The sequence below is a fragment of the Pteronotus mesoamericanus genome, unplaced genomic scaffold, assembly GCF_021234165.1.
Source record: "Pteronotus mesoamericanus isolate MK-2021 breed Mesoamerican mustached bat unplaced genomic scaffold, CSHL_Meso_final contig_20, whole genome shotgun sequence".
NCBI lineage: Eukaryota > Metazoa > Chordata > Mammalia > Chiroptera > Mormoopidae > Pteronotus > Pteronotus mesoamericanus.
This window is the reverse complement of record NW_026555085.1, coordinates 47741570-47768461: the sequence shown is the minus strand read 5'-3', so window position 1 is coordinate 47768461 and position 26892 is coordinate 47741570. Positions and strand designations below refer to the sequence as shown.

The 26892-nt window shown below is 41.5% G+C and overlaps 1 protein-coding gene across 1 annotated transcript in view; it reads left to right on the top strand.

Moving 5' to 3' along the window:
- The window catches only part of MDN1 (midasin AAA ATPase 1), a 143766-nt gene that overhangs the window by 100660 nt on the left and 16214 nt on the right, over positions 1-26892 (top strand). The window contains exons 62-88 of the mRNA XM_054569713.1: positions 336-445; positions 1089-1794; positions 3325-3486; positions 3723-3993; positions 4741-4976; positions 5130-5225; positions 5878-5972; positions 6273-6394; positions 6965-7111; positions 7917-8026; positions 8652-8725; positions 9206-9404; positions 10744-10903; positions 12569-12715; positions 13260-13386; positions 14428-14533; positions 15083-15198; positions 16059-16544; positions 16824-17050; positions 17637-17792; positions 17962-18131; positions 18808-18969; positions 21386-21523; positions 23627-23768; positions 25274-25452; positions 26018-26170; positions 26659-26806. Of these exons, the coding sequence (XP_054425688.1) occupies positions 336-445; positions 1089-1794; positions 3325-3486; positions 3723-3993; positions 4741-4976; positions 5130-5225; positions 5878-5972; positions 6273-6394; positions 6965-7111; positions 7917-8026; positions 8652-8725; positions 9206-9404; positions 10744-10903; positions 12569-12715; positions 13260-13386; positions 14428-14533; positions 15083-15198; positions 16059-16544; positions 16824-17050; positions 17637-17792; positions 17962-18131; positions 18808-18969; positions 21386-21523; positions 23627-23768; positions 25274-25452; positions 26018-26170; positions 26659-26806 (4945 nt within the window). The remainder of the gene's footprint in view (positions 1-335; positions 446-1088; positions 1795-3324; positions 3487-3722; positions 3994-4740; positions 4977-5129; positions 5226-5877; positions 5973-6272; positions 6395-6964; positions 7112-7916; positions 8027-8651; positions 8726-9205; positions 9405-10743; positions 10904-12568; positions 12716-13259; positions 13387-14427; positions 14534-15082; positions 15199-16058; positions 16545-16823; positions 17051-17636; positions 17793-17961; positions 18132-18807; positions 18970-21385; positions 21524-23626; positions 23769-25273; positions 25453-26017; positions 26171-26658; positions 26807-26892) is intronic.

The window sequence follows — 26892 nt, the reverse complement described above, 5'->3', positions numbered from 1 at the left end:
TGGTACCTTTGCTATTTAAATCAAGCCCAGGAACTGCCTACATAAAGATTGTGATATACCAGTTGTGTATTTTGAAGGAGAATTGTATTAATTGGGTAAAGGCCTAGCTGCTATAGCAGAGCCTCAGAAGTTGAGTATTATAAATAAGAGTTTCTTTCACCTAACAAGTCTGCGGTGGGTGGTCCAGGTTAAAGGAGCAGAGCTCCCTGTCTGTCCTTGGGTCATTTGGGAACCCACGTTCTGTCTATGCAGTTGCTCTACCCTCCCCCAGGGCATTGTCCTCTCAGGCATGGTCCTAGCTAGGCGCAGCAGACCGTCTTCTCCCTTTCCATTAGTTACACCAGCTGCAGTGCGAGTGGAAGACTCGAAACCTCCTGTCCCAGCTCCGGACTGGAAGAGACCTGGAAGATGAAGCCATTATCAGTTACTCTCATCCTCACATCAGGTAACGCAGCAGAGTGATGATTACTTGTGTTGGAGATGATAGTCTCTTCCTTTTGAAAAAGACATTTGAAGGTTGATCTTTGTAATGTAATGACAGTGTTAGCAGAACTGATGGTACACATCTCTGAACTACATTAGAGTTAGATCCCAAAGCCATGGTTATAGCCAGGAAAAGATAGGGTCAGTGAAAGGAGGGGATGGATTCACATGGGGCCTAAAGGGATGAAATCAGAACTTATTCTGAACATGGAAGATGTTGAGTGTGATGATGTGCACTGTGTGGGTCTGTTGCCTTAGGAAATACTGCCTAGTGTAGTGGGTTCTGAGTTCCAGTTCTGTCTCTGCCCTTTGATTTTAGACTTTGAGTAGATCACTTAATGCCTTAAGCCTCAGTGTCCATATCTGTAAAAGAAGGATAATAGTCTTTGGTGAGTTGCGATGAGACTTTGAGACAGTCATCTTAATTTCTTAACATCATGTGTGTCATGTGGTAACTGCACTCTCTATATTATTCATTTCATTTTAATTGTCAGTATTATCATATTATTCCTTAGTAGCTGAAATGTTTTCTATTTTCATGAGGGTTCAATCTATATTTCTTGTTCTTTTGATAGAATTTGCATTTTGTGTTAATTTGCTTCTAGGTGGCTTCACCAAAGAATCGATCAGCTGGAGAATTCAATATGCAGCCTGTCAAAGAAGCAGGCTTTCAGACCCCAGCTGCCTGGATATGAGTCCCTGGTGCAGGAGATCAGCCACTACGTCACCAGCATCGCCAAGGCCCCTGCCGTTCAGGATCTGCTTGCCAGGCTCCTGCAGGCCCTCCACATGGATGCACCTCGGTCTGCCCAGGTGGCCCAGAACCTTCTGAAGGAGGAGGCCTCCTGGCAGCAGTCGCACCACCAGTTCAGGAAGCGACTTGCTGAGGAGTACGCACTGTATCCAGACTCTGTGGCCCCACTGCAGGCATCTATCTTGCAGATGCAACATGGCATGAGGCTGGTGGCTTCTGAGGTCCATGCCTCACTCTACAGCAGCGTGGTCTGTGCAGACAGGCTGGATGCCCTGGCCACATCCCTATTGGGTTTCCCATCAGTGGGCCCCACTTTCTCCACCTACTATGCGCACGCAGATGCTTTGTGCTCGGTAAAGTCTGAGGAGGTTCTGCGAGGCCTTGGGAAGTTGATCCTCAAGCGCTCAGGAGGAAAGGAGCTAGAAGACAAGGGCCAGAGACCCTGCCCCACCCGAGAACAGCTGCTGATGAATGCCCTTCTTTACCTGCGCTCCCATGTGCTGTGCAAGGGAGAGATGGACCAGAGGGCTCTGCAGCTCTTCAGACACGTGTGCCAGGTAAGCCGCCTCCGGTGGGGGTGGGAGCACAAGCAGGGCCTCAGGACATTAGCGGCACCCAGTGTACACAGAGACGGTGTGGTTACTGAGGGGGATCGACAGTCTCTTCTCTTATTTAGCTGTCCGATTTGGCAGCCTCTGTTCCTCAGTTTTTAAGAGATTTAAAAAAAATAATGATATTAGCTCTTTTTCTGTGTTACACACTGCAAATAGTTTGTTGGTTGTCTTTTGACTTTATGGTGGTTTTACCATTTAACTGTATCAGCTTTTATTAATATGGTGAAAATGGCTTTAGTCTTTGCCCTTTACCAACAAAAGCAACTTCTTCTCATTTTAAAAGAGCAAATGTTAGGAAAAATTATTGGAGTTTACCAATCTTTGTTAACATATTGGTATATCCCATTCTAGGTTTGCTTATTTGTGTATATGTACCTGTAAATGTATGCTTGTGACATTCTAAATTTAAGTCATTCGTCCCAGTGATTTACAATTTGTTTCTTATTAGTAGAACCCTTTTAAAAATAAAAATCTTAACAGTGACCCAATATTTAACTGATAAAATAGCCACTTTGGTTCAGAGCAATTCTGTCCCCTGAGTTTGGTCCTTAAATCATCAGTGTTCTATAAACCTATAATAAAGTCCATTCTGTTTTATAACCTGCTTTAAAAAAAAAAAAAACCTAACAGCACTTGGTGATTATTTTCCCCATAATTACGATATTCTTTACCTACATGATACTTAGCGGCTACCTAGTTTTCTGTTGTATGGGTGAGATAATAAGTCATTTAAATAATTTCCTATCATTGGAAATTTGTATTTGTATGTGTTCTTTCTTCTGTTTTCAAAGAAAAACCCATCAACACCACCATAAATAGTCTTATAACCAGATCTTTGAGTACAAATTCTAGAAAGCGGAATTGCTGGGACAAAGATTTTACTGCTTAGGCTTTTAATACAGATTTTCTTAATGAATGGTGGATGTTTATTTCCTTAATTCTCATCAGTAGTCTGTGGTTTCTTTAATTTATGCTTTTTGTCTATTTAAGGACTTAAAATCTTAGAGGTAGTAGGGGATTTAAGTGTCTGATAAGGCATAGCCCAGTTTTGCCTGACTGGTGCCTCTCAACCTCCCTGGACCCCTGGGCCAGCTCCTTGAGGTGCCAGCCAAGTGTGGTCTGAATCACACCCCAACACTGCCCATCCTGAGCCTGTCCTTAGTGCAGAACACCATTAACTCTGAACAGGAAGTTGCCAGAGCTTTACTGTAGCAAGTGTTTACACCTGTGAAACTGTAATGCTATACAGCAAGGGGGAATTTAGGAAACATGGGTTGCTGCAAATATAGTTTGAAAACAAAGCTCATTTGCTGTATATTAAGTGAAAGTAGTTCCTTGGATGTTCGCATTGATTTGTTTTTGAACCATTGTATTTTGTTTCCATGAGAAATGAAGAGATAAGTCCTGGACTTTTTCATTGTAAGTGCTTCAGCAAAGGCAAGTAAGCTTTCTCCTGAATGTGTGGCTTTTCAGGAAATCATCAATGAGTGGGATGAACAGGAACGCATAGCCCAAGAGAAGGCCGAGCAGGACAGCAGCCTGTACAGATACAGAAGCAGGAACTCCAAGACAGCCCTCAGCGAGGAGGAGGAGGAAGAAAGGGAGTTTAGAAAGCAGTTCCCACTGCATGAAAAGGTCAGGGTTTGTTTTGAAAGGAATTCCCTTGATATCACACACATACACACACACATGCATGCACGTGTGCTCCCTTCCAATGGTTTTGTAATCTTTTTACTATATCTTAATACATATAAGTTGCTACCTATTTTCTTAATTGTTCATACTCCATCTTTTTGCCTTTTTAGTCTGATTAGAATCATACACACACACACACACAGAGTAAATTTCAATTGCTCTAATGTTATTTACAGGACTTTGCGGATATTTTGGTAGAACCAACTCTAGAGGAGAAGGGAACTTCAGATGGGCAAGAAGAGGAAGCCCCCACAGGCCCTGCCCTCGTCTCCCCTAGCTCTATGCAGGCTGTGATGCTGATTCACCAGCAACTGTGCCTCAGCTTCGCTCGGTCCCTCTGGTACCAACAGACTCTGCCACCACATGAGGCAAAGCATTACCTCAGCCTGTTTCTGTCCTGCTATCAGACTGGGGCATCTCTTGTGACACACTTCTATCCCCTAATGGGTATGGCAGTTTACTTTTATCATACTCTTGGGAAATCAAAATGAACAGATGTTGCCACTTCTGGACAAAGAAAACCATTACCTCCCTGTTTTTCCTAGATTATTTTATTGATGGAATTTTGTTAGTTTAGGGACTTAAGCTGATTCAAAAAATTAATTTAAAATTCTGCAGTGAAGATGGATTTTCATCATTTGAATACTTTGGGGTAAAGGGATTAAGAAAATAAAAGGATGGGTTTAGTTTAAATGGTCTTGTTCTTCATCATGATTTCCATTTTGCCTCTAATAGCTTCATTGCTTTTCAAACGAAAGCATGTATGCCTGAGGGCAGCCTTGGAATTCAGAAATTCTCTCACAGAATATGGTTTGGTGCAGTTTTCTTCATGACTTCCTGAGTTATCCCATGCAAGTAGGAATGAGGCTTTAAATTTCATTTCTACCTACCAAGAACAGCTACAAAAACTGGGAACTTGATTCCATCAAATCAAATGACTTTTTTGATTGTACCTAGGCAATACTTGAGTTCCTTTCTATATCCTAGAAACTTGGCAGATTTTTGTGACTGCTGCAAGCATTAGGGTACAGTCCTCTAGGCCTATGTTACTTTGGGGTGGATGGCATTGAAATATCTGCTTCATTAGTTCTAGAAATTCATTATGTTCGAGCATGTTTCTAACATCTTTTTAACTTACTGATAGATGAAGTTACTGAGTCTATTGACTTTACCCTGATGTTGTTAACTTTACAGGAGTTGAGCTGAACGACCAACTCTTGGGCAGCCAGCTTTTGGCCTGCACTCTCTTCCATAACACTCTCTTTGGGGAGGCCACCTCTGACCTGATAGTGAAGCCTGTTGGGCCCTATGACTTCTACCAGCACCCCAACGTTCCAGAAGCACGACATTGTCAACCTGTGCTTCAGGGTTTCTCAGAGGCTGTCAGCCAGCTGCTGCAGGATTGGCCCGAACATCCAGCGCTTGTGCAGGTAGGGCAGCTGGTGAGGAGGGGGCACTGAAGGTGTAGCCTCTCACCCTCCCTGAGGAAAACCCATAGGGAGGCCTCTCTTCAGTCCCTGGTGACTCTGAATGATTGACATTAACATGGGGATGTGCCAAATTTTTTTTTCCCCCCTTTCCAGCTTCTAGTTGTAATGGACAGAATTCGTAGTTTCCCACTTTCCAGCCCCATCTCAAAGTTCCTGAATGGTTTAGAGATCCTTCTGGCAAAGGCACAGGTATGATGATTCCCTCTCTCATCCATTTTAGTTTGTAATCAGTTGAAAAAAGATTACCTTGTAGCACCTTTATTGTTAGAGGGACAGAAAGCCATAGTCTGGGTTGGAGAAGGGTAAACCTTGTTTTTCCTGGGATTGGGTAAGATCATTGCAAGGGAAGTCATTACCTCTGGGGGCATGGGAGGGTCCTACCTGCCTCACCTGCTCTCAGGGGTGGAATGCAGTGTCCACGGGCCCTGAGGGCTCCTGGCCAGGAATTTCAAGTGGGCCTTCAGACTGGCTGAGTGCCTGCAGACACTGTCCCCTTTGGTCCTCTCAAAGCCTCTGCAATAGCTGGTGCTTCCCTGATTATCAGATTAGGGCCCTGAACTTTGGAGGGGGCCACAGCCCGAAATCAGGCACAGGTCTCCCAAGTCCTGTGCGTTTTGTCTGTGCCTAAACTTGGCTCTGCTGGAGTTCTGTCAAGTGACCATAAAGAACTGGAAGCTGGATACGTAGTATGTAAACTCATTACTGCTACTGGTAAATTAGCATACAAGTTGTTTAAGAACTCAGTGGTCTTCACACGTGACAAGTCCAGGACGTTCTTGAGGGAGGAGGTAATTTAGGGATTGAATAATGGCCATAGTAAATTTTGTCTTCCTTTCTTCAGGATTGGGAGGAGAATGCAAGTCGAGCTCTGTCTCTGCGAAAACACCTGGATTTGGTCAGTCAGATGATCATTCGCTGGCGTAAACTGGAACTGAAGTAAGTGGTACATTCCCCTCTTGACCTTATGTTGCAGAGATATTTGTCTTCTGATTGTTTTTTAGTTGTTTATGTAGTACAGCGGGAGACGAGTTAGGGAATGTGCTTTTCAGTCATTAATCACAGTGTTAAAAGCTGGGCATTAAAGTGATCTTTAGTAGAGACCAGAAAATAGCATACTGTCCTGAGGCAGCAAACTGGGAGGCTTCTTCCTCTCCATATAGCTTCTGTTTCTGTGGTTTCAGATATTTCAAATGGATTTCCTTAAGTGCTTCCTTGGCCTCTTCTCTCATTTTTCAGCTGCTGGTCTATGAGTTTGGATAATACCATGAAGCGCCACACTGAGAAATCCACCAAGCACTGGTTTTCCATCTATCAGATGCTTGAGAAGCACATGCAGGAACAAACAGAAGAGCAGGAAGGTAACATCAGTCAGTAAATCTGCTTGTTTAGAGGTTTCCAGCTAAACTTGGAGCGCTGCAGAGTGTGGGATTATCCTGCACCCATGCCCCATTCTGCCACCACTTCCGCATGGAAGGCCTCTTTTTACTTCATGGTATTCCTGAGAGGTCGGCTGTGAAAGCTCAATAACGAAAGTCAGGGAGGTTTATGTGACTTGTCCTAAATTTAGAGAGTCATGAGATAAGGTTACCCTATTCTCTATATCCATAAGACAAGTCAAAATAAACATTGCCTTCTTGGTAGGTAGCAATTAATGTGCTTGAGTTAAAAGCGCTTCATTTCATACTTCATAGTAAGCACCTCATAATTCAATGTCATAATTTGCTGTGAGTGCATTTAACACGCACCCTGAGTGCAACCGTTGTTTTTAAATCAGCTTGGAATTTAGCCGTGATCCTTGCTTCAAAGCGTCTCTTTAATTGTGGTCTCTACGTGACTGCCATGCCTCAGTGTCTCTTGTGGATTGCGTGTGTGTAATGAATAGGGAGTGATGGTTGCAGGCACATGTTTTGCTCTTTGAATCTCTAAAGATGACAAACAGATGACCCTGATGTTGCTGGTCAGCACATTACAAGCATTCATTGAAGGATCCTCGCTGGGAGAATTCCAAGTACGACTTCAGATGTTACTGGTTTTCCATTGTCATGTCTTGCTGATGCCACAAGTTGAAGGAAAAGGTAAGGAGATACATACATATCTTTTTCTCTGTGTGTGTGTGTTTTTCTTTACTTTTGTTCTGCACTGTTAAACGGGTTAGACTTTGAATTCTTAACGAGACAGGTATCTTTTTGCCTACCAGGTTTTAAACAAGATACTTTTAGTCATTTTTTACCTTAATGCAATTCACATTAGATGTAGAGATAAACATTCAAAGTAAAGTACAGAGGTAAACTGCCAGATTCAGATCTCAGGTTCGAACTGGCATGTTGAGGCAGCATGTTTTTCTGTCTAGACAGTGTAAATGTCCTGTTAAGCTTCTGCTTGATCCAAGCCATTATTAGAGTCACTGCCACATATCAAGCAACTGTACACAAAACTACCATCAATTACTATTCCTGACCACAGCAATTTCTCTAACACCGTCACTGTGAAATAAGTATAGATTATATGTGAATGAGCAGTTAAGGTGAACTTCTTAATATGCCACCTTTTAAAACCGGCTCAGTTTCTGCTGACTTTACAATAAGATTTGGAAAAGGTTTGAAATTGAGTTTAGCAGAATGTCTGACTACACCATCTTTAAGGAAAAAGGTGCAACAAAAAAGTTCACTACCAGCTGAAATGAAAAAACAGGGTAGCGTTGTCAGCCTGCACCTCTGGGAAATTCTAAATTCAAACAGGCTCCCTGATGAGCCTGTGAAACATACTGTAATCTCATGACCTAAACTGTAACAAGGAAAGAACATCTCTGAATGCGAAGCCCCCAGGAGCTAGTAGCACATGTAATAAGTAGTGTTTTTGTTTCCTTTTCACGTCTTCCAGATTCACTTTGCAGTGTTCTGTGGAATTTGTACCATTATTACGAGCAATTCCTTGACCGGGTCCAGGCCAAAATTGTGGAACTTCGTTCTCCCCTAGAAAAAGAACTTAAAGTAAGATGAACAGCTGTCATGATCACTATTGGGCCACTATCACAAAATCAGCACATTCTTTTTATTTAGTTCTGTTCTTTTATTCGTTTAACAGTGAGGCAGGGGGCTTTGGGAAATGGGGGAGAGCATTGCATGTGCCAGCGGGACGGCAGGGTTGATGTTCTGTGGCATGGACTCCGTTGGTGCCTGGCGCAGTTTGTGAGGGGTTAGTGGAGTGGCCCCTGTCAAAGGCTGCTTAAGAGGGTTGCCCAGGTGTCTGTTAGTGCCTGCTGCCCTGGCCTGGTCCAGCTGGTCTTCTGCCTCAGAGAAGCGCTATCTCCATGTGGCTGAGGTGCCCCAGGAGGACCCTTTCTTTCTGACACTTTCAGTGGTGGTGGAACCAGTCCTGGTATGAGCCGGGTACATATCAGGTGACCTGTTGATTGTAGCAACAGTCTTTTTTTCAAACCTTTGAGTTTGAAACAAACACTAATTCCCTTTTTAGACTTGTTTTACTTGTTCAGTGCCACACAGTCCTGTGTTTGGGATAGAGTGGGCTCTGGTCTTTGGCAAAGAGATGATCTAGAAAGAAACAGAATGATACCGGGTTTATAAAGCCATTCCTTGAGCTTCATTTATCTTACAGGAATTTGTTAAAATATCCAAGTGGAATGATGTCAGCTTCTGGTCCATTAAACAGTCTGTGGAAAAGACACACAGGTAATTCATCTTTTAAAACCGAGGGTGACCAAAGCTCGGAATTTTCAAATGGTAGGCGGCAAGACTACTTTGTTACAGTGGCCTTAGTGCCGCCTTGAACTTAGTATAAAACCGGAGATTGTTTTGGTGTGTACTTTTCAACACCATCCCCTACCACCCAAAGCAGAGTCTCCCTGCAGACTGAGTTGGTGTGCCTTGAGGTAAAGCAGAGTGTGTGCTGTGGAAGGGTTGAATCTCATGCCTCCCACTAGCTGCTTTATCATGAGTAAAGCGATCCCACCATTCCTGGCTTTAGATTTTTTTTTCCTAGATAAGGGAGGTGATAGTATGTGTTATATTTCTTTAAAAATACATGATGATGAGTGTCTAAGGAGCCCATTGTATACAAAAGATATATGTGTATACATTATTGATGTTGTTTTTACATTTTCTCACTTCCATCCATTTTTTTTCTTCACCTCTGTTATTACCTGGGGCCAGGACCCTCTTTAAATTCATGAAGAAATTTGAAGCTGTCCTCAGTGAACCCTGCCGGTCATCTCTGATGGAGAGTGACAAAGAGGAACAGCTTGACTTTTTGCCGCAGCCAACAGAGGCAGCCACGAGTGAGGCATCCCCCATTCAGAATCTGAACAAGGCTCTGAGGGAGACCTTGTTAGCGCGGCCAGCAGCTGTGCAGGTACTAGCTGGTGAAATGGTGTTTGTTATTCCTGGGACGGTCAGGTGGGATTTATGCTTACTGTGTGAGGAGTGTTCTTCAAACTAGGCAAGAAACTTGCTCTTTGTATGTATATACAGCATTTGTATGTCTGCCTGACCCTGCTGCAGAATAAGACTGAAAGCCTGGATCCAGGTGCTGAAAGTTTGTTAACCTATTGGAAATAAGTGTGCTTACCTGTGAACATTTTGTTTACCTACAATAAAAGATTTGAAGCATCAGTGCAGGAATATACCATTGAAGTGGCTGCACAGGGAGTGAATGTGTACAACCATGTGCTAGTTTATAATGGTTGCTGATGACCATGGTGTAAGTATTCTCATCGTGGCCCATTTAAGCACCAACAGTTCTTCAGCCAACTCCTAGGTGGCTTGCAAAATTCCTGAAAATTTAGTAGTCATAGAGACTTTGAGTTAATAGGTCTTAGATTGGTTAGGAGATTCTTAGATTGATTAGATTGGTTGTTCCTGCTTTATATCTTTGCGTATATGGAGATCCAGGATTTGGGGGCGCATGTCTCAAAAGAATAATCATTTTTGCCTTGTACTGTACTTCCCACTCTGGGCCCATAGAGTTAGCAGTGGAGATCCTCAAGCTATTTAAAATTTTAATAGTACAGAACACACTAGAAATTGAGCATTCAGCCATGATACAGCTTTCCAGACAAGATGGCTGCCAAGCTTTTTTTTTTTTTTTTTAATTGTATGTATTTGTCAGCTTAGTGCTTCTCTCTTGCTGATCAAACTCTTTGACTTGCTATTGATGACAGTACCAGAATATAAGAAATTATTTAGGGAAAAAAAATAAAGAAAATAATATGTTCCTATGGATGAAAGCTTTCCTCTTCATCTAATAGCTCAGTTCTTGATATTTGAATAAAAGTAGAGGGCAGGAGAGATGGTAGTAGAAGTAGGTTTTGGCAAATCAGGTTAGTCTTGCTGTGCAGCACGACACCTCAAAGGCAGCATGTACTGTTCATTCTGCTACGCACAGCAATCAGAACTAGAGTCTCCTTGTGGGTGGCACAGAAGCCTTGCTGGAGGTGGGGGTGGGGGTCCTTTACTACTGTGATCTCAAACGGAACAGCAATACGGTTTTCTAAATATCCACGGTACATGCCTATTTTAATTTGGGTGATCCTACATTTGTTCCTGTGAGACTTCAGAGATGGTGAGAAAATATATTATTTGCTGAGCAACGTGTGTATGGAGGGATGCAGCATTTAAATGTAGAGCCTGTGCAGGTTAGTGCTGTTCCTGTTGTTCTTGGCAGGAAGACTAACCTCTGTTCTGTCTCGTAGGCCACAGTTCCAGAACAGTGTCAGGGTGCTCCTTTCCCCTTGGAGGGGGAGCTCCTATATCGCTTGCCAAAGCTCTTGAAACGAATGAGGAAGATGTGCCTGACATTCATGAAGGAAAGCCGCCTCTCTCATCTAGTAGAGAGCCTCGATCAGTTCACCGGTGGGTGCCAGCAGCCAGGAGCAAGGGTGGGATTTGCTCTGATTTCTACAGTGGCCCAGGAGGGCTGGGAATTTGTCTTCTTTGTCCTTTTTGGGTATCTTTAATAGTGTTGAGCAATTAATTGAATAAAAAAGTGGGCTAAAAACCAGAGCCCAGACATGGGAGTCAACTGAGATTACACACACTTACATCATAATTTGTATCTTATCCTCTTTTCATGTAAACTAGTGGTATGTTATGCCATTTTCTAAGTAACCTTGTTTTTAGCAGCTCCCGTTGGTTGGGGACATGAGTATAGGGCATGGAAATGGATTTCTTAGAGTCTCCAAGCTGTCCCCACCTCTCAAAATGTTTTCTCTTTAGTTAAAGGAAAAGGAAGATTCATCCACAGTCCTCTTGCTTTCTTCACTTCAAATAGGTATAGCAGTTTCATTTCCATCAAGACTTTCGCTCAGGGGAGTTGAGAGCCAAGATTTGCTCTGTAATATAATAGCAATGGCTAGTGAGAGCAATCCAGAGCTTAATAGACAGTTTGGTCTCTCGGCAGCCCTTAACCACTTCCCCCAGTGTGTGTGGTGTCAGAGAGAGGCTGGTCTTTCTTTAACTAGGTTATGGTCTGAGCTCAGAGAGCTCTTTATTTTGAAAACTTGTTAGAATAATGACCTAATATCCATTGCTCAGGATGACCTTTCTGCCTGAGCCTGATAAGGGTAAACAGAGTACTGTTCCCATGTGCATCTTCTGTAAAGACACTTGCTCTGTATGATGCAAAGCATTCTCTCCTCTGACTTCCCTATGATGCCAGTGTAATGCATGTGGTGCGCTTGCTCTCATCGGGAAGGCTAGACTGCTTGTATTAGTTTGCTAGGGCTGCCTTAACCAAGTACCATCTATTGGGCAGCTCAAACAACAGAAATTTTCTCACAGTTCTGGAGTCTGAAAGTCCAGGAACAAAGTATTAGCATCTTCTGAGTCCTCTCTCTTTGGCATATAGATGGCTGTTTTCTCACTGTATCTTTACCCTGCCTATATGTGTGTCCTAGTCCCTTTTAAGGACACCACTCAGATTAGATTAGAACCCACCCATTTACCATATTTTGTCATATATAATGTGCTCCTGTTGTATGAAGCCCAGCCATGTTTTCAGTCCAAACTTTCAGGAAGAATATCTTTTGTTTTAAATTTTAAATTCAATTATTTATTTATTTATATTTAGAAACAAAACTGATTATTGTGTTTCAGGGTATTATTTTGCATGTGGATATCATTATTGCTTTCTAGAGGTACACTTTTAACACATAAGCATAAACAAAAGAATTAAAAGCATTTATATAGATGCGGAAATAGTACTACCCACGTATAATGCGCATCCTTATTTTTCCCTCAGAAATTTGGGCAAAAAAGGTGTGCATTATACATGACAAAATACGGTACCTTTTTAAAGGCCCTGTCTCTAAAGATAATCATATTCTGAGGTATTGGGACTTAGGACTTTAGCATGAATTTGCGGGGGATACAGTCAGACCAATATAATGCTTGTGGCAGGTACCTGTTATAGGTACCTCTGGGTATTCAGGAAGGCAGCATAGTGCTGGAGAAATAACTTGGTCTAGGGTAATTCTAACACATTGATGAGCCCTTGGGATTTCCATGTTTCTCCCTCAGGTGAAGTAATTTCCTCTGTGAGTGAGCTGCAGAGCTTAAAAGTGGAGCCCTCTGCAGAGAAGGAAAAGCAGCGGTCAGAAGCCAAACACATTCTCATGCAGAAGCAGCGAGCGTTAGCAGACCTCTTTAAGCACCTTGCAAAAACTGGTAAGGTTCTTAATTGAAACCCCATAAAGTATAATAACCAGCTTTTAGGGAGAAAAACAGCATGGGTTTTGGATGAACTTTCTAGAAACAGTTGAGACAGTGTGAAACAGAAGGTGGCAGCGAAGGTTTTGAAACGCCATTCGAAGAGTTCCAGTCACACACATACAAAATCCTGTGATGAACCATTTGTGATTCCCGAATACTTTCACAGTTTTGTAATGAGGTTTCTAAGAAATCATGTTTTTTAATTTTTATCACCATATGTTGTACAGCACCCACCCTTTGAGCGTAGCTTAGAGAGCAGTGCTTCTCAAACTTTGATGCATGTACAGGTAACTCAGGGAATCTTGTCCAAATGCAGAAGTAGGTTCTGTTTCGGTGAGTGTGGGGCAAGGCCTGAGCATTTGCTTTCTAACAGGCTTCTTGGGTGATGTGGTACCAAGGACTTGACTTTGAGTAGCAATGGCATTGTGGAGGAGTAGGGCTTGGCACATCCATTCTCCCCCAGGCTTCTTTACTTAAACACATGCTCTCTATTTCCTAGGTTTGTCATATCGCAAAGGTCTTGCCTGGGCCCGTTCAAAAAACCCTCAAGAGATACTTCATCTTCGCCCGTTGGATCTCCGGAGCGCATTGTCTATAGTCAGCAGCACTCAGGAGGCTGATTCTAGGTTGTTTTTTTAGTTATATATGAAGCCAATCATTAAAGTCTCCATGTCCTCATTTGCCAAGGTGGGGATGGCGGGGGTGGTGGGGGTGGCAATACCTCTCTCTTGGAGTTGCTCTAAAGATAACATTTAGAAAAGTGCCTGGCTCAGGACCTGACTTGTGGTGAGCATTCAGCAAGTGTTAATTTTCTTTTTTTCCTTTCTCTTTCCTTGTATTTGTCTCTCCTATTATTTTTTTGGTTCTTTGATTTTCCTGAGGTCTACTTGCTTCATTTGAATGTACAAGTGAAAATCTGTGAGAGAATAGCCACAGTTTTAGCTGTTTTACATCTATAAACCTCTTCTAAGTTGTAATATATTCTTGACTTTGAGAGCCTATAAACTTTGAGACAGCTGCCTCTGTAAACTATGTCAAGGTTGTTGTAAGTGATGATTTGCATGAACTAGGTATGACATATATTTGTGCTTGGTTTGCTCAATAGCCTTCTCAGTGCTTTAAATTCAAATTCAACACAACATTGTAAAAAGTATAAAGTTTATGTAAAACATTCTTGATTTTCAGGTTTTCAGGAAAATTTGGCCAGGTGGGCTAGCTTTCCCTTATGGTCAAAGTAGACTGTAGCTCCCTCCTTTTGACAGGACATGCTCTCCAGTTCACTGTGGTCCATAACAGTCCCTGTTCTGCCATGTTGAGGTCAGCTGTCATTGCCATAGATCATTTTGTGCTTGGCTCTCCTTAAGCATTTGTTATCTGCTTGGCCTCTGTAGGTATCAGAATTTAAGACCTCTAGCCTCCACTACTAAGGTAGTTTTAAAGTTTTCATTAAGGAAACCATGTGGTCACAATTTATTTGCCTACTATACTTTCAGAGCTAATATATAATACAATACATCCTTTGCATAAAGGACTGATGAGTGCCTCACAGACATAAATTTATTTAGGCTCTTGGCTTTTGCTGTGGCTGAATATATCAATCTGACTCTTTAGGATCTAGGGTCGGAAATAGTGGTTTCAATTAAGTAAATCACATTTTTTTTTTTCAGGCTGCTTACAGAGATCTCATCTTCATGGGATGGGTGCCAGAAGTATTTTTATCGCTCTCTTGCACGGCATGCCAGACTTAGTGCAGCTCTAGCAGCTCCTGCCAAGGTTAGAGTGATAGCACCTCGCTGGTGGGGGCCCAGGGAAACCTCCAGCTGTGTTCATCCCATGGCAGTGTTCTCAGACCTCGTCAAGTAATAACAACCCATTAGTGGAAGTGACTGAGCTTTGTGCAGAGCATCATTAAACTTGCAATACAATCAGTGTAATTTTGTGCTTAATCAGAGAACATCTTGCAAAAATTCTGTTACTCAGCATTTGCCAGCCGGGTCAAATGCATAAGAAAAATTATGGAAGGTGAACTTCAAATTGGGATTCTGTTTATGAATTGAGAAATGACCACTGATACCAATTTTGGTGTAAAACCTGTTTCCTAGTCATGAAATATCAATAATTTGTGGGAGCATAATTTGAGAAGCGGTGCTCAAAATAGTGTATTGCCCACCCCTGGAGTACAGCATTTCCAAAGCTTATCTGATACTCTTCCCCTGAAGTATGTTGGATGAAGTAGCTTTCTGGTGGCACCTACATGGAGGGGGGTGGTGGCGTGTAGGTTGCCAGCAGCACCTTCAGCGTGCGTCCTTCTCTCCCTGCCAGGAGTTGGGCGTGGGCAGCATTGAGCGGTGTAAAGGGTTCTCGGCACATTTGATGAAGATACTTGTTCGGCAGCGGCGCTCCCTGACCACACTGACTGAGCAGTGGATCCTCCTCAGGTACCAGCTGGCTAGTTGGGTTTGTGGCCTGAATTAGGAAGAATTACATGGATCATCTCAGAGTCGCTGCATGTGCTGCTCTCAGTTGTGAAATGAAATTTGAGGTCTGAAGAAAACAAGTGGGGTTTCTCCTGGGTTTTGGTAACGTGCCTCTTCCCTCTGGCTCTGGCAAGACCTCTTAGGGGGAAAGGCACCTGGGAGACGAATTCAGGGCTGAAATATTACTATGGCTGAACTACCTGGGGCTGGAACGAGGCATATGTGTTTGATAGTCCATGTGGGCCAAGAGATGGGGTTGTGTTTATGGTACTGAGGTGTCTCAGTCTTGGCACAGATCAGACTTGAGCCTGCTTCAGTTTGTTAGGCTTTTTGGACCATAAAGTCTAAATTTACTCAGCCATACCTGGAAGCTCTTCAACAGAAATAGATATTTAAAAAGACAGGATAGTTGGAAGTCTGTCATCATCTGTTGAGTATTAGGAGGCAGTATTTCCAGGCTGATCACTTTAGTTTCAGCTGTTTTCTGCTCCACTCTTAAGGGTTTATCTAGATAAGTATATTACATTTACTAGATTAAAAAAAAAAAGTGGCTGAAGCTACTGCATTGGTATGACTCTTGGCCGTGAGAGGGCTGTAAGGGGACTGGTGATGAGCAGTGAGTTTTGAAACTTCTGAAAGACTGAAGCCTATTTAAGTGCTTTGGAAGGCATTTTAATAGACTTCTTACCTTTTGGAGGGATCCTCTATTTCAGTTATGTGAAAAAGCCCATACTTGGTTCAGAAATGAGTAGATTTACTATTAAATATGGCTTGGTGACAAAAGCTTAAGGTGCCACGTGTTTGTGGCTTTCTCTGTGCAGGAACCTCCTCGGCTGTGTGCAGGAGATTCATGGCAGGCTAACAGGGCCACCGCTCTACCCCGTGGCCTTTCCCCCTCAGGATGCCGTGCAGCAGTGGATGGAGAGGCTGCAGCACCTGGCCATGCAGAGTCAGATCCTGCTTGAACAGCTCTCCTGGCTCCTCCAGTGTTGCCCCAGTGCAGGGCCAGCTCCAGGCCAAGGGGATGCCGAGGCACAGGGTCAGCCTTCTGTTCTCTACCCAAAAGAACCAGAGCTTTCCTCAGAACAGCTTTCCAGAGCAGTGCTGGACCTCATCCCATCAGATCTGAGCTACCCATCCCCAGTACCTGGAAATCAGCTGCCCCCTGGTTGCCGGATGCGGAAACAGGATGAGCTTTGGCAGCAGTCAACTTTGAGATTAACAGAGATGCTGAAAATCATTAAAACAGTGAAAACTGATGCTGACAGAATTAGGCAGCAGTCTTGTGAGACACTGTTTCATTCGTGGTGAGTGTGCCTATGCCTCTACTCTTCCTCTGTGTGGTGGGGTACTTGTTCACAGTTTAGTGATGGGGTGAAATTATGAAAGGGCATTATGCTTCCATCCTCCATTTTTCAGTGGACAGGCATAGTGCTTTGTGGCATATATGTAGCTGTAAATCTTCATATACAGTGAGTTATGCCCTGCTTCCATTTTTGTGGTGGGAGGGAGCTGTGTGCGTGCATGCGTGTGTGCATGTGTGTGTTAGCCCCTTCCTTTCAACATTATGCCATTTCTTGTTGCAGGAAAGATTTTGAAGTTTGCTCTTCTGGGCTGAGTTGCCTGTCCCAGGTATCATCTCATTTGCAAGGCCTAGCGTCCCTGTTCATTCTTCCAGGAATGGAAGTTGAGCAAACCGACCAACAGATGGCATTAGTTGAAAGCCTGGAATATGTCAGAGGAGAAATCAGTAAAGCCACAGATGAGTTTACTACCTGGAAGACACATCTGCTCACTTCCGGCAGCCAGGGAGGTAAGGACTGTCACACAGTAAGGAAGTAAAAGCCCAGCATAGGATTGATGTCTTGAAGATGAAGTCTAGATTACCTTGAAGACACATCTGGTTTTATTGTAGACATATCTGTCCATGGTTCTAAGGCAAACAAGTACGGTTGACTCCCACAGCTCTTAACTTTTTTCGCGACATTTGTTCAAGTCCCTTGCCTTTGGATTGCCATCATGTCACTTTCTTTGTGGCACATGTGTATGGAGACACAACAGACTGCCTCAGCTGTTAAGAGAGGGTTCTCCCTTGGACTAGAAAGCTGAGGGTGATATTTGGACTAAGCTAGTGTTTATATACACCATCTAAACTTTATTTTCATGTTTTTGACATTCTTATAGCAAAATTGTTTTAATATAAGATAATAAACTTATAGATGTATTTAGGCAAGGACTGTCTCATTCATATCTTTTCATCCAGCACAGCTTGGCACAGTGGCTAACCTATATAGTAGGTGCTTACAGATGGCCATTTGTTAAAAATAACAAGTGAGGGTCTCTAATGATTTCCTGAAGCAAATGATTGGGTTTTTTGTTTGTACCATGTTACTTAATAGGAAACCAAATGCTGGATGAAGGGTTTGTGGAAGATTTTGCAGAGCAAATGGAAACTGCCATCCGGTCTATCCTTTATGCCATCCAGAACTTAGCAGAAAGAAAGAGTGAAAAGACAGACGAGAACACTGACCAGACAAGGCCACAAGAAGAGGATGGTATGTCAGAAATTAGGCAAAAATTAGTTTCATACTTGATGTAATTTTTAATGTGATGATTTATTTTTGTCATTATTTAAGGACAGATGTTAGAAATGATGACTGGATGAATGGGGATGAAAAGGGTTTATTTTCTGTTATTCATCATGCTCTTTTCTGTGAATAAAAGAGGCAGCAAACTTTGAGAGACTGCAACCAGGACATTTAACAAAACTCTTAGAGGAAGACTTCTGGGCCAATGTCAGCACTTTGCACGTGCAGAAAATAATTTCTGCTGTCTCTGAGCTGTTGGAGAGGCTGAAATCGTACGGTGAGGATGGCACAGCAGCAAAGCACACGGTAACTATTCTTTACAAACTTCCTGCTGTCGGAAATGGCAGAGTAAAGACAGAGTAGGTTTCACTTCGCTTTGTGTGGGTGGTCCTAAAGCATGCCTTCACAGCAAAACCACTAAGAATTTGATTTATCGATGTATGTAAACACCTTGACAAACGGAAAAGCCTAGAGCTGGCTAGCTAAGGGTTTAGTGGTGAACGTTGCTGCTATCAACTAAGGCTTGATGGTGGTGCTCTGTAAATACCATTCCTTTCCCAATAAACCAGCAGAGGAAGTTGTTGAATCCATAAGTTCTGAGAGGCACTTACTTTGTAGGATGTTGTACATTATTTTGTATTATTGCCTCCACTGCCAGCTTTGATTTCCAGTGGAATTTGTTTATAACCATTTTATTTTTAAAAAATACAACCTTGTTAACTAAATGAGACTTAAGTGACTGAGAATTTAAAGTGGACTTTTGTGAGGGTTTGTGTGAAGAGCAAAGACGTCTCAGCAGGTGCGTGTTAAAAGTACATAAATCTTATCAGTAGTGACATTTAGTGCATTCAGTTCACAGTGTTGTACAACCTTCGTTGCTCTCTAGTTCGAGAACATTTTCATCATCATTTTTATCACCCCAAAGGAACCCCAGTACCCCTATAGCAGTGTGAGCAGGCCTTCTGATCTGCTTTGCCCCCAGTTCTTCAGCCAGTCCTGCTGCTTGTTGGTGCGTCTGGGGCCCATGCTCTCCAGGTACTCGGACCTCGTCCTCTTCTTCCTGACCATGTCTTTGGCAACTCATCGTAGCACTGCAAAGCTTCTCTCTGTGCTCGCCCAGGTCTTTACGGAGCTTGTCCAGAAGGTAAGAACTATTGATATGGGGCAGTGTGGGGCAGCTGGTGCATTCTGCACCCATTAGTGTTTTGTTTGACAGACTTTTATTTTGGACCTTCACAAATAGCAGGAGGTGATTTGTTCTCCCTAGGGATTATTTAGGGCTTTGTTTGGCACCCTTGTAATAAGCCTATTCCATTACAGTCTTGGGACCTACAGATCCCCCACAGATGAGCTCCCTAGACTGCAGAGGGTGTCTAAAGGCTGCTGCTTTTCACACCCTTTTCTCTCTGCCCCCAATTTGAGGTCTTCTTAAGTTAACTCTGATCTAGACTTGTAGGATAGATGAATCCTTAAGGCTATTAAATTTAATTTAAATCATTTTTTTATCTAATTACGATGAAATGATAATGGGGCTCTTAATGTTAGGCAGAACATTTTTTTCTTTAATAGGGAAGCCATTCATTCATTCATTCATTCATTCATCCATCTAGCCAGTAGGAGGCAGTCAAATCTAACAGACTCAGCACAGGGTGGTCATGTAACCATGGGGGTATCCTCTTCATGAGTTAGTCACTTAACTTCTCTGAGCCTCAGTTTCCTTCATTTTTAAAATGAGATACACTTACAGTCGTTAGCATTTTTGTGATAACCAACTGCAGTTCAATACAGATACATAATTTTTATTTCTTTAGATTCCAAGATTTTCTCCTAATCTAAGTACAGTACAGGTGAGATTCACTTGAGGGAGATAGGAATTGACAAACTGAAGGTGGAGCCTAGGTTTCTGGGACTAGAGTTCTTACTTCTGAGTATTTGGAATATTGGAAAGGGTCAAAGAATGAAAGGCAAGCCCATGCCTCGTTTCTAGAGGATAGATATGGTAATTGTTCAGTAACAAAATAAGTGAATGTGTTTCAGATTTACCCCCTCTATCTGGTGAGAACTGAGCCAGTCTTACATCCCATCACTTCTTGTTGGAAATACTGCATGCAGTGACGGCAGTAGAATAGTGTGTGGTGAGGGTGCCCTGGCATTCGGGTTAGCTGTGTTTGTCCACCTGTACCATTGCACTGGGCTGACAGGTGCCAGAATGATTTTGGCCTGCCTTACTTGTGTGTGTTGGGGTGGGGCATAAGGGGTGGAAATGATTCTTGATATAAGCAAAGTGTTGGGAGCCCAGTTGCTGTCCCAGCTGTAGCCACTGTGGTGATGTGCCCTGCACATCTGAATCTTTCTTGTGTAGTCTTATTCTGCCTACATCTAAATATATTTCTTTTAAAATAATATAGCTCAGTGGGAAAATTAGGTGAGTTAGCCAAAATGTATTTTTAATCGACTTTCTAAGAATACATGTCCTGAAAACGAGTTTGCCTTTCGTGTAATTGTGTCTGAATCGTATTCATATCCTTTCTGAGTAGTGCTGAGGGAACTTGAAAGTAGGTTAGACATGGTGCTAAGATAATAGATCTAGGTTGTAATTACAGCACTTAACCAACAGAAAGCTGTTTCTTTGTAACTAAGTCACAATCAGTGTTTGCTGGTCTTGGATCTTAATTCCTGGTAGTTGGCAGCTTATTTTCCACTTATTTTTAATACATTTTTATCCTCAGGTTGACAGTTATCTTGATAGCTTCTATTTTCTCTGATAAAACTAAAATTTTTTATTGTGAGCCACAGTTTTCTTCTACTTCTTTTTCTATTTACTTTAGTCTCACACACTGAAGTAGCGGATTGTGCTTTTCCACTATTTTCCAACATGAAACATAGTTTTGTTAACAGTTCCCGGACTTTACCGTGTCTGGCCTTGTTCTTTACTCTAGACCCCACACTGTGCCAGGTGCGAGGTGCTGGGGCCAGAAGTGGCGTGTTCTCTGAGCGTGACAGGTTTACTTCAAGAGCTGGGGAAAGGCATATTTTTTAAATATGTTAAAATGAACGTTTTATTTGAGAAGCATTGCACAAAATTTCAATTTTTAAAATAAAAATGAAATCTTGCAGCATCTGATTCAAGTTTCTGTACCTCCAAGATTACATGTCTTCTCTCTCCTCAGGTTTAATAATTTGAGAAAAAAATGAGGACAAAACTCCTCTGGGATTTAGACACTGAGAGGTTTACTCTCCTTCAGTGATTTGCTCCAAATGCTTTCCCTAGTATACATCATTCAAAATTCTGTCTTGGCAAAATGACACATTACCACACAGCACAGGCCTTTACAGAGTCAGAACCTCATTTATTAAATTTGATGTCATACTTTGAAACTGCACAATAACAGTTATCACTAAGGAAAAAAATGCCACAGGTCTACTGTACTTCCATCAGATTTAAAATACTAAGCTACAAAAACAATTAAACATATGTTTAAATCTTTTGTATGTGGTATGACTGAAAGTTCCCCTTTTTATTGCTTTTGTACCTCACTGTTCACTCTTTTATGTTCAAGGGATTTTGCCTGCCCAAAGAATTTATGGAAGATTCAGCAGGCGAGGGAGCAACTGAGTTCCATGACTATGAGGGAGGTGGAATTGGAGAAGGTGAGGGCATGAAGGATGTGAGTGACAAAATAGAAAATGAAGAACAGGTAAGTTTTCAAATGCCTGACTTTACAGAAGATTTTTCCCTTTCCCCTTTCTTTTCAGTAGTTAAATTACAGACATAAATGTCAACAGTTTTCAAACTGAAATCTGTGGATCTCTAAGAATACTGGAGTTTAGGAAGTGGATGTAAATATAGAAAGCTTAAAGACCACAGAAACGTACTTAGCAACTCAGTCATTGGTTATGGTTATAATTCGAGAGGGAAATGATGTAAAAATTTTTAAATTTTAAATGGGGAGATTGTTGCTGATGATTTTCTGAAGAGTATTTTTGGTAGTGGTTCATTTAAGGATAAAAAGGTTGGCTCTTTTACCCTAGTCAGGTGGCTCAGCTGGTTGGAGTGCTGCCTTGTGCACCAGAGGGTATGGGTTTGGTCCCCAGTCAGGGCACGTACCTAGGTTGCAGGTTCAGCATCTGGTCAGAGCACACATAGGAGGCAGCTGATTGATGCTTCTGTCTCACATTGATGTTTTTCTCTCTCTCTCTCTCTTCCTCCGCCCCCCTTTCTAAAATCAATAAATATATCTCTGGGTGAGGATTTAAAAAAAAAAAAGTTTGGTTCTTTTAAGTGATAATTGCATTAAATAACTTAATCTGTATTCTTTTTTGATTGGAATCGAGAATGCTCTTGAAATATTTAAATGATTTGGACTAAGGTGGTTGTGTTGCTTGGGAGTGATGTCTGTCTGTATGCATACTTCTGTTCATCATTTATATTAATCAACTATGACTTGAAGAAATAAGAAAGGAAATCTTTTTTGTTCCTCATATTCTAAGTCTAAAGCAGACTATAAATTTCTGTTTAGGGTATGACTATAGCTATTAAAAATAAATAAGCAAACCAATTCAGACCTCTGCTCTCTCTTTGATGGGAAAACTGGAAACAAAAAAACCAAAAGAGTAATTAATGTTAGTGTTTATGTGATAGAGCTGTCTTTTTTAATATATATTTATATTTTTATATTTGTATTTACATAATTGTGCTTTATATACATTTATATATGTATATTTTGTTATTTTTCTTTTGACTTTTTTTATATCTCAAATTTTACTTTATCAACACACAGTACTTTTCTAATTTAAAAAAATACAGTAAAAAAAAGTATGCCTGTTAGGAAAAGTATAACCCAGTGGGGAAAAAAAATTAAGAGGGATAAAGAACTATAAGAACCATTTGGCAGTATCTAATATATTTTAAATTGTGTATCTTCTTTGACTTAGAAATTCCATAGTGTTTTTTTAATAGAAATGTTAATAAGGGTCAAAGGTAATATGCAAAGCAATACTGTAAGGTAATTAAACAGAATAAGATAGATTTATATGTATCAATATGGAAATATATCTAATAAAAGATTTTTATAATTAAATTGCAAAGTAGTTTGTGAAGCATGATTCCTTTTTTATTTCAAAAGATGGTGGGAGGCAGGTATTGATACATAATACTTATATTACTATTTATGATGTATTCATGAATAAAAATGCACCAGCATTTTATTGGTGTTAAATCCTTTGGTAGTGGAAGATGGTGGTATCATTGGAAATTTACTATTTTTGTTGTGCTTAGAATTCTTTTAGTAAGATTTTACTACTTTTGTATTATAAAAAAGACTTAAAATTCACTTATAGTGAAAGAGATAACAATCATGACTCTTTTGCCCCAAATATCACATAGAGTATATAGGAATATATAGTTTAAGGAAGAGTGAACAAAGTTGCATTCACAGTGTCTTACTGTCTATGAGATAATCAAAGTGACAAAAATATTAAAGATACAGGCAGTACAGTAAGACCAATGGATTTTTTTTGTCCTACAGAGCATACATATTCTTTTTAAATATATCTGGGTTTTTTTTTTTAAATTCACAAAATTCTCTATTCTCTAATCACAGATGTCACAAACTGAAAATTAACTATAGAAATTTTGAAACAAACCAGAAATTACTGTGGTTATCTCTGTTGGTTCTCTTTTTTCTCTCCCCAGAGATAACTTTATACTATTAATCCTGGCATTTATATAATTATATTCTATTTAGAACTGAGTAAGTATTAGTTATGTTTGTTTGATTTCTATGTACTTTTTCATATAGGCAGAAGATACATTACAGAAGGGTCAAGAAAAGGATAAAGAAGATCCTGACTCAAAATCAGACATTAAGGGCGAGGATAATGCCATTGAGATGTCAGAAGACTTCGATGGAAAAATGCATGATGGGGAGCTTGAACAACAAGGTTTGAGATTATCTGTCACTGCATATTTGTTCTTGCAAAATAATTTTTTAGCCAGGAAATTGAATGTTCCCAATAAGGAGCCTGTTGTCCTGATAGTTCTTTGGACCAAGTTGGTTATTCTGCATAATTGCAAATGAAAAGATCAGTATTTATGTATGTGCCATCACTGTCTCCACCAAGGCAGAGGTCTGTAGTCAGTTTTGGAGATTCTGCTCTGAGTAAAGTGAGATACTGATTGATGTCCCGGCTGCCTCATGTGCTAGGTGCAGTGAGGGGTGCTGCCCTTCAGGGGTGTCCGCAAGGGAAAGGAGATGAGCCCTGACAGAGCTTGGCTCTTACCTCAGAGGTAAATTGTTCAGGGTATTTTTTAAAAACTAACTCTCCTCCCCACTCGCCAATTACAAAAATACTGGACATTGCCCTAACCAGTGTGGCATAGTTGGTTGGGCATTGTCCCACAACGTGGAAAGGTCTGGCTCTATTCCCAGTCAGGTCACATGCCTGGGTTGCAGGTTCTGTCCCAGCTAGGGTGCATACGAGGGGCAACCAACTGATGTTTTTCTCTCACATCAGTGTTTTAATTCCTCTCTTTCTTCCTTCCTTCACCGCTCTCTAAAAAAATAATAAATGAAATCTTTTTTAAAAAGTAGACCCTTTTTTTTAGATAATTTGGAACAAAGATCTAGGAACGAAATAGATACGCCTTAGGCCTACCACCCAAACCACTTTTAATAAATTTTGGTTTATTTCTTTCCATTTATTGCATACTTATACTCACAGATCATAAACAGTGTAACATACTATGAACATTCCCCTTATTAACAGTTATGTGAGAATATGATTTCTTACTGCACGTTGTCATATGTTTATACTACAATTTAGTTATTCCCCTAAATTTCTATCCAAAGCTTAATTTGAGATACAGTGTCTTAGTCTAAGTGAAGATCTTGAAGAAATGCAAGCTGACCTCAGAGTAGAATTGAGTACACTTGCCTAAGCAGCATAAGGCTATACCTTTGACACAGTAGACCTTAAGCAAAGATAGTGGGAAGAAAATTCTGATTAATTGAGATATACATTGATTTTAAATGTTGGATAAAATCATAGAAGTATAGTTTATTGGGGATGAGGGAGGAACCTTGGAAATCTTATAGCCCAACTCTATCACTTTACAGATAAGAAACCAAAAACCAGTGTGGTTGCTGAGTGCCCTAGTGAATATCATCCCAGCACCAGAACTAGACATCCTCATAACTATCGTACCCCCATTCTAATGATTTGTTAATGTAACACAACACAGACTTTCTTGTTTCTTCAAACAGTTTGCTACACACAGTAGGACTACTTCCTGCAGATCTAAAGGCATCTGCCAGTAGAGTGCTCTGTGGAAGCAGGCAGGAAACCCAGCCTGGGACTTGCTGCCTGCTTCTACAGAGCAGTAGACACACACGGAACCAGGTCAGTTTGGGGGTCTGCCTAGCTAAGCTCAGTGCCTTCCTTTTCAGAAGAGGATGATGAGAAATCGGATAGTGAGGGCGGAGACCTGGACAAACAGATGGGCGATCTGAATGGTGAGGAAGCTGACAAACTAGATGAGAGGCTTTGGGGTGATGATGATGATGAGGAAGATGACGAGGAGGAAGAAAACAGTAAACCTGAAGAAACAGGACCAGGAATGGATGAGGTAACTGGAAGACTCCCACCCCATGGTCCCCAGGATGAAAGGATACAATCCTCCCAACCACTATTCCCTATCATTTACTGCTCTCCCTCTTCTGTCTTTGTTTTTCTTCTTCTCTTCTCTTCCATCTCTCTTCTTTTGTCTCTTTTTCTCCTATATATCTTACTCATTGATTCAGAGGTAAGAGTAGCTTTCCCTGAGCCATCCCATGTGTTCTGAAGGAGGGAAGCTGAGGAAACTCAGTGCACAGGTCTTACTCTGCTGTTGGCCACGGAACTCCTCCAGCTCCCTCTTAGAGCTGCCCGGCTGGGTATGACACTGGCAGCACAGCCTGGCCCCGCCCGCTGCTCACATGCCTGCTGTTGCTGCTGCTGTCGCGGCTGGCTGCGACTGTTCTCACCAGGTCACGGACAACGCCCTGTCACCTGCGTATTTCCATGGGCTAGGCCCAGCAGACAGAAATTACGCACATCTGAGAGCTACGCGGGAGGTAGAGTCAACCTGTGTGTTAGCAGTTTCTTAGATCAAGAGTGATGATTTTGTGTTTTCTTCTGTCTGTGACATTTAGGAAGATTGTGGCCTTGTTGCTAAAGATGACAACTTGGATTCTGGGAGGTCAAACAGAGATAAAAACCAGCATGATAAGAAGGAAGAAAAGGAAGAAGCAGAAGCTGACGTTGAGGGACAAAATCAAGACATAATTAATGAACAAATAGATGAGGTAATGAGGACTCAGAACTGGTCCGGTCTCCTGGCTCATGGCTAGGGCCACTGTACTGCGTGGCTCCTAGGGTGTCTCAAGGCGTTTTTTTCCAATTCATCCATTTTTTCTTATTGTCTCATAAAAGAACAGGTAACAGAGCCTCTTAACAGGACATAAGTGAGGTAGTCTTCATGCTTTTTGGACTCATGCTGTAGTTTGGAAGCTAAAACCTGTGGTCCTTTTCTTTATCTCTTACAAACTTCAGTTTCTTCTTTGAGATCAAGTAACACAGTATCTCTTATCAGTGGAGAAGCTGCATAGAAAGTGAAGTTTGAAATTCCAACATGAAAATTCTAGAACTATTAGTAAAATAGAGTGTGTGCTAGTAATTTTAGGGCAGAAACATTGTATTCTCTCAGCTACTTAGAGCTAATTATATGTGAACACTACTTTTAAAAAAAGTTTTTAATTTTTATTATTTTGCATGTTCTCTCCACTGTCCAAAGAGGGAATACGATGAGAATGAGGTGGACCCTTACCATGGCAGTCAGGAACCGCTGCCAGAACCTGAGGCTTTGGACCTTCCAGATGAGTTAAACCTGGATAGTGAAGACAAGAAAGGTGGTGAGGACACGGACCAGGAAGAAGGAGAAGGTGTGTCCTTTATAACCTAAAGACACTAGTTGGAATTCATTGAAAGGGAGTAGTATCTGATTTCAGGCCAGTGTCATGGCCAAGAC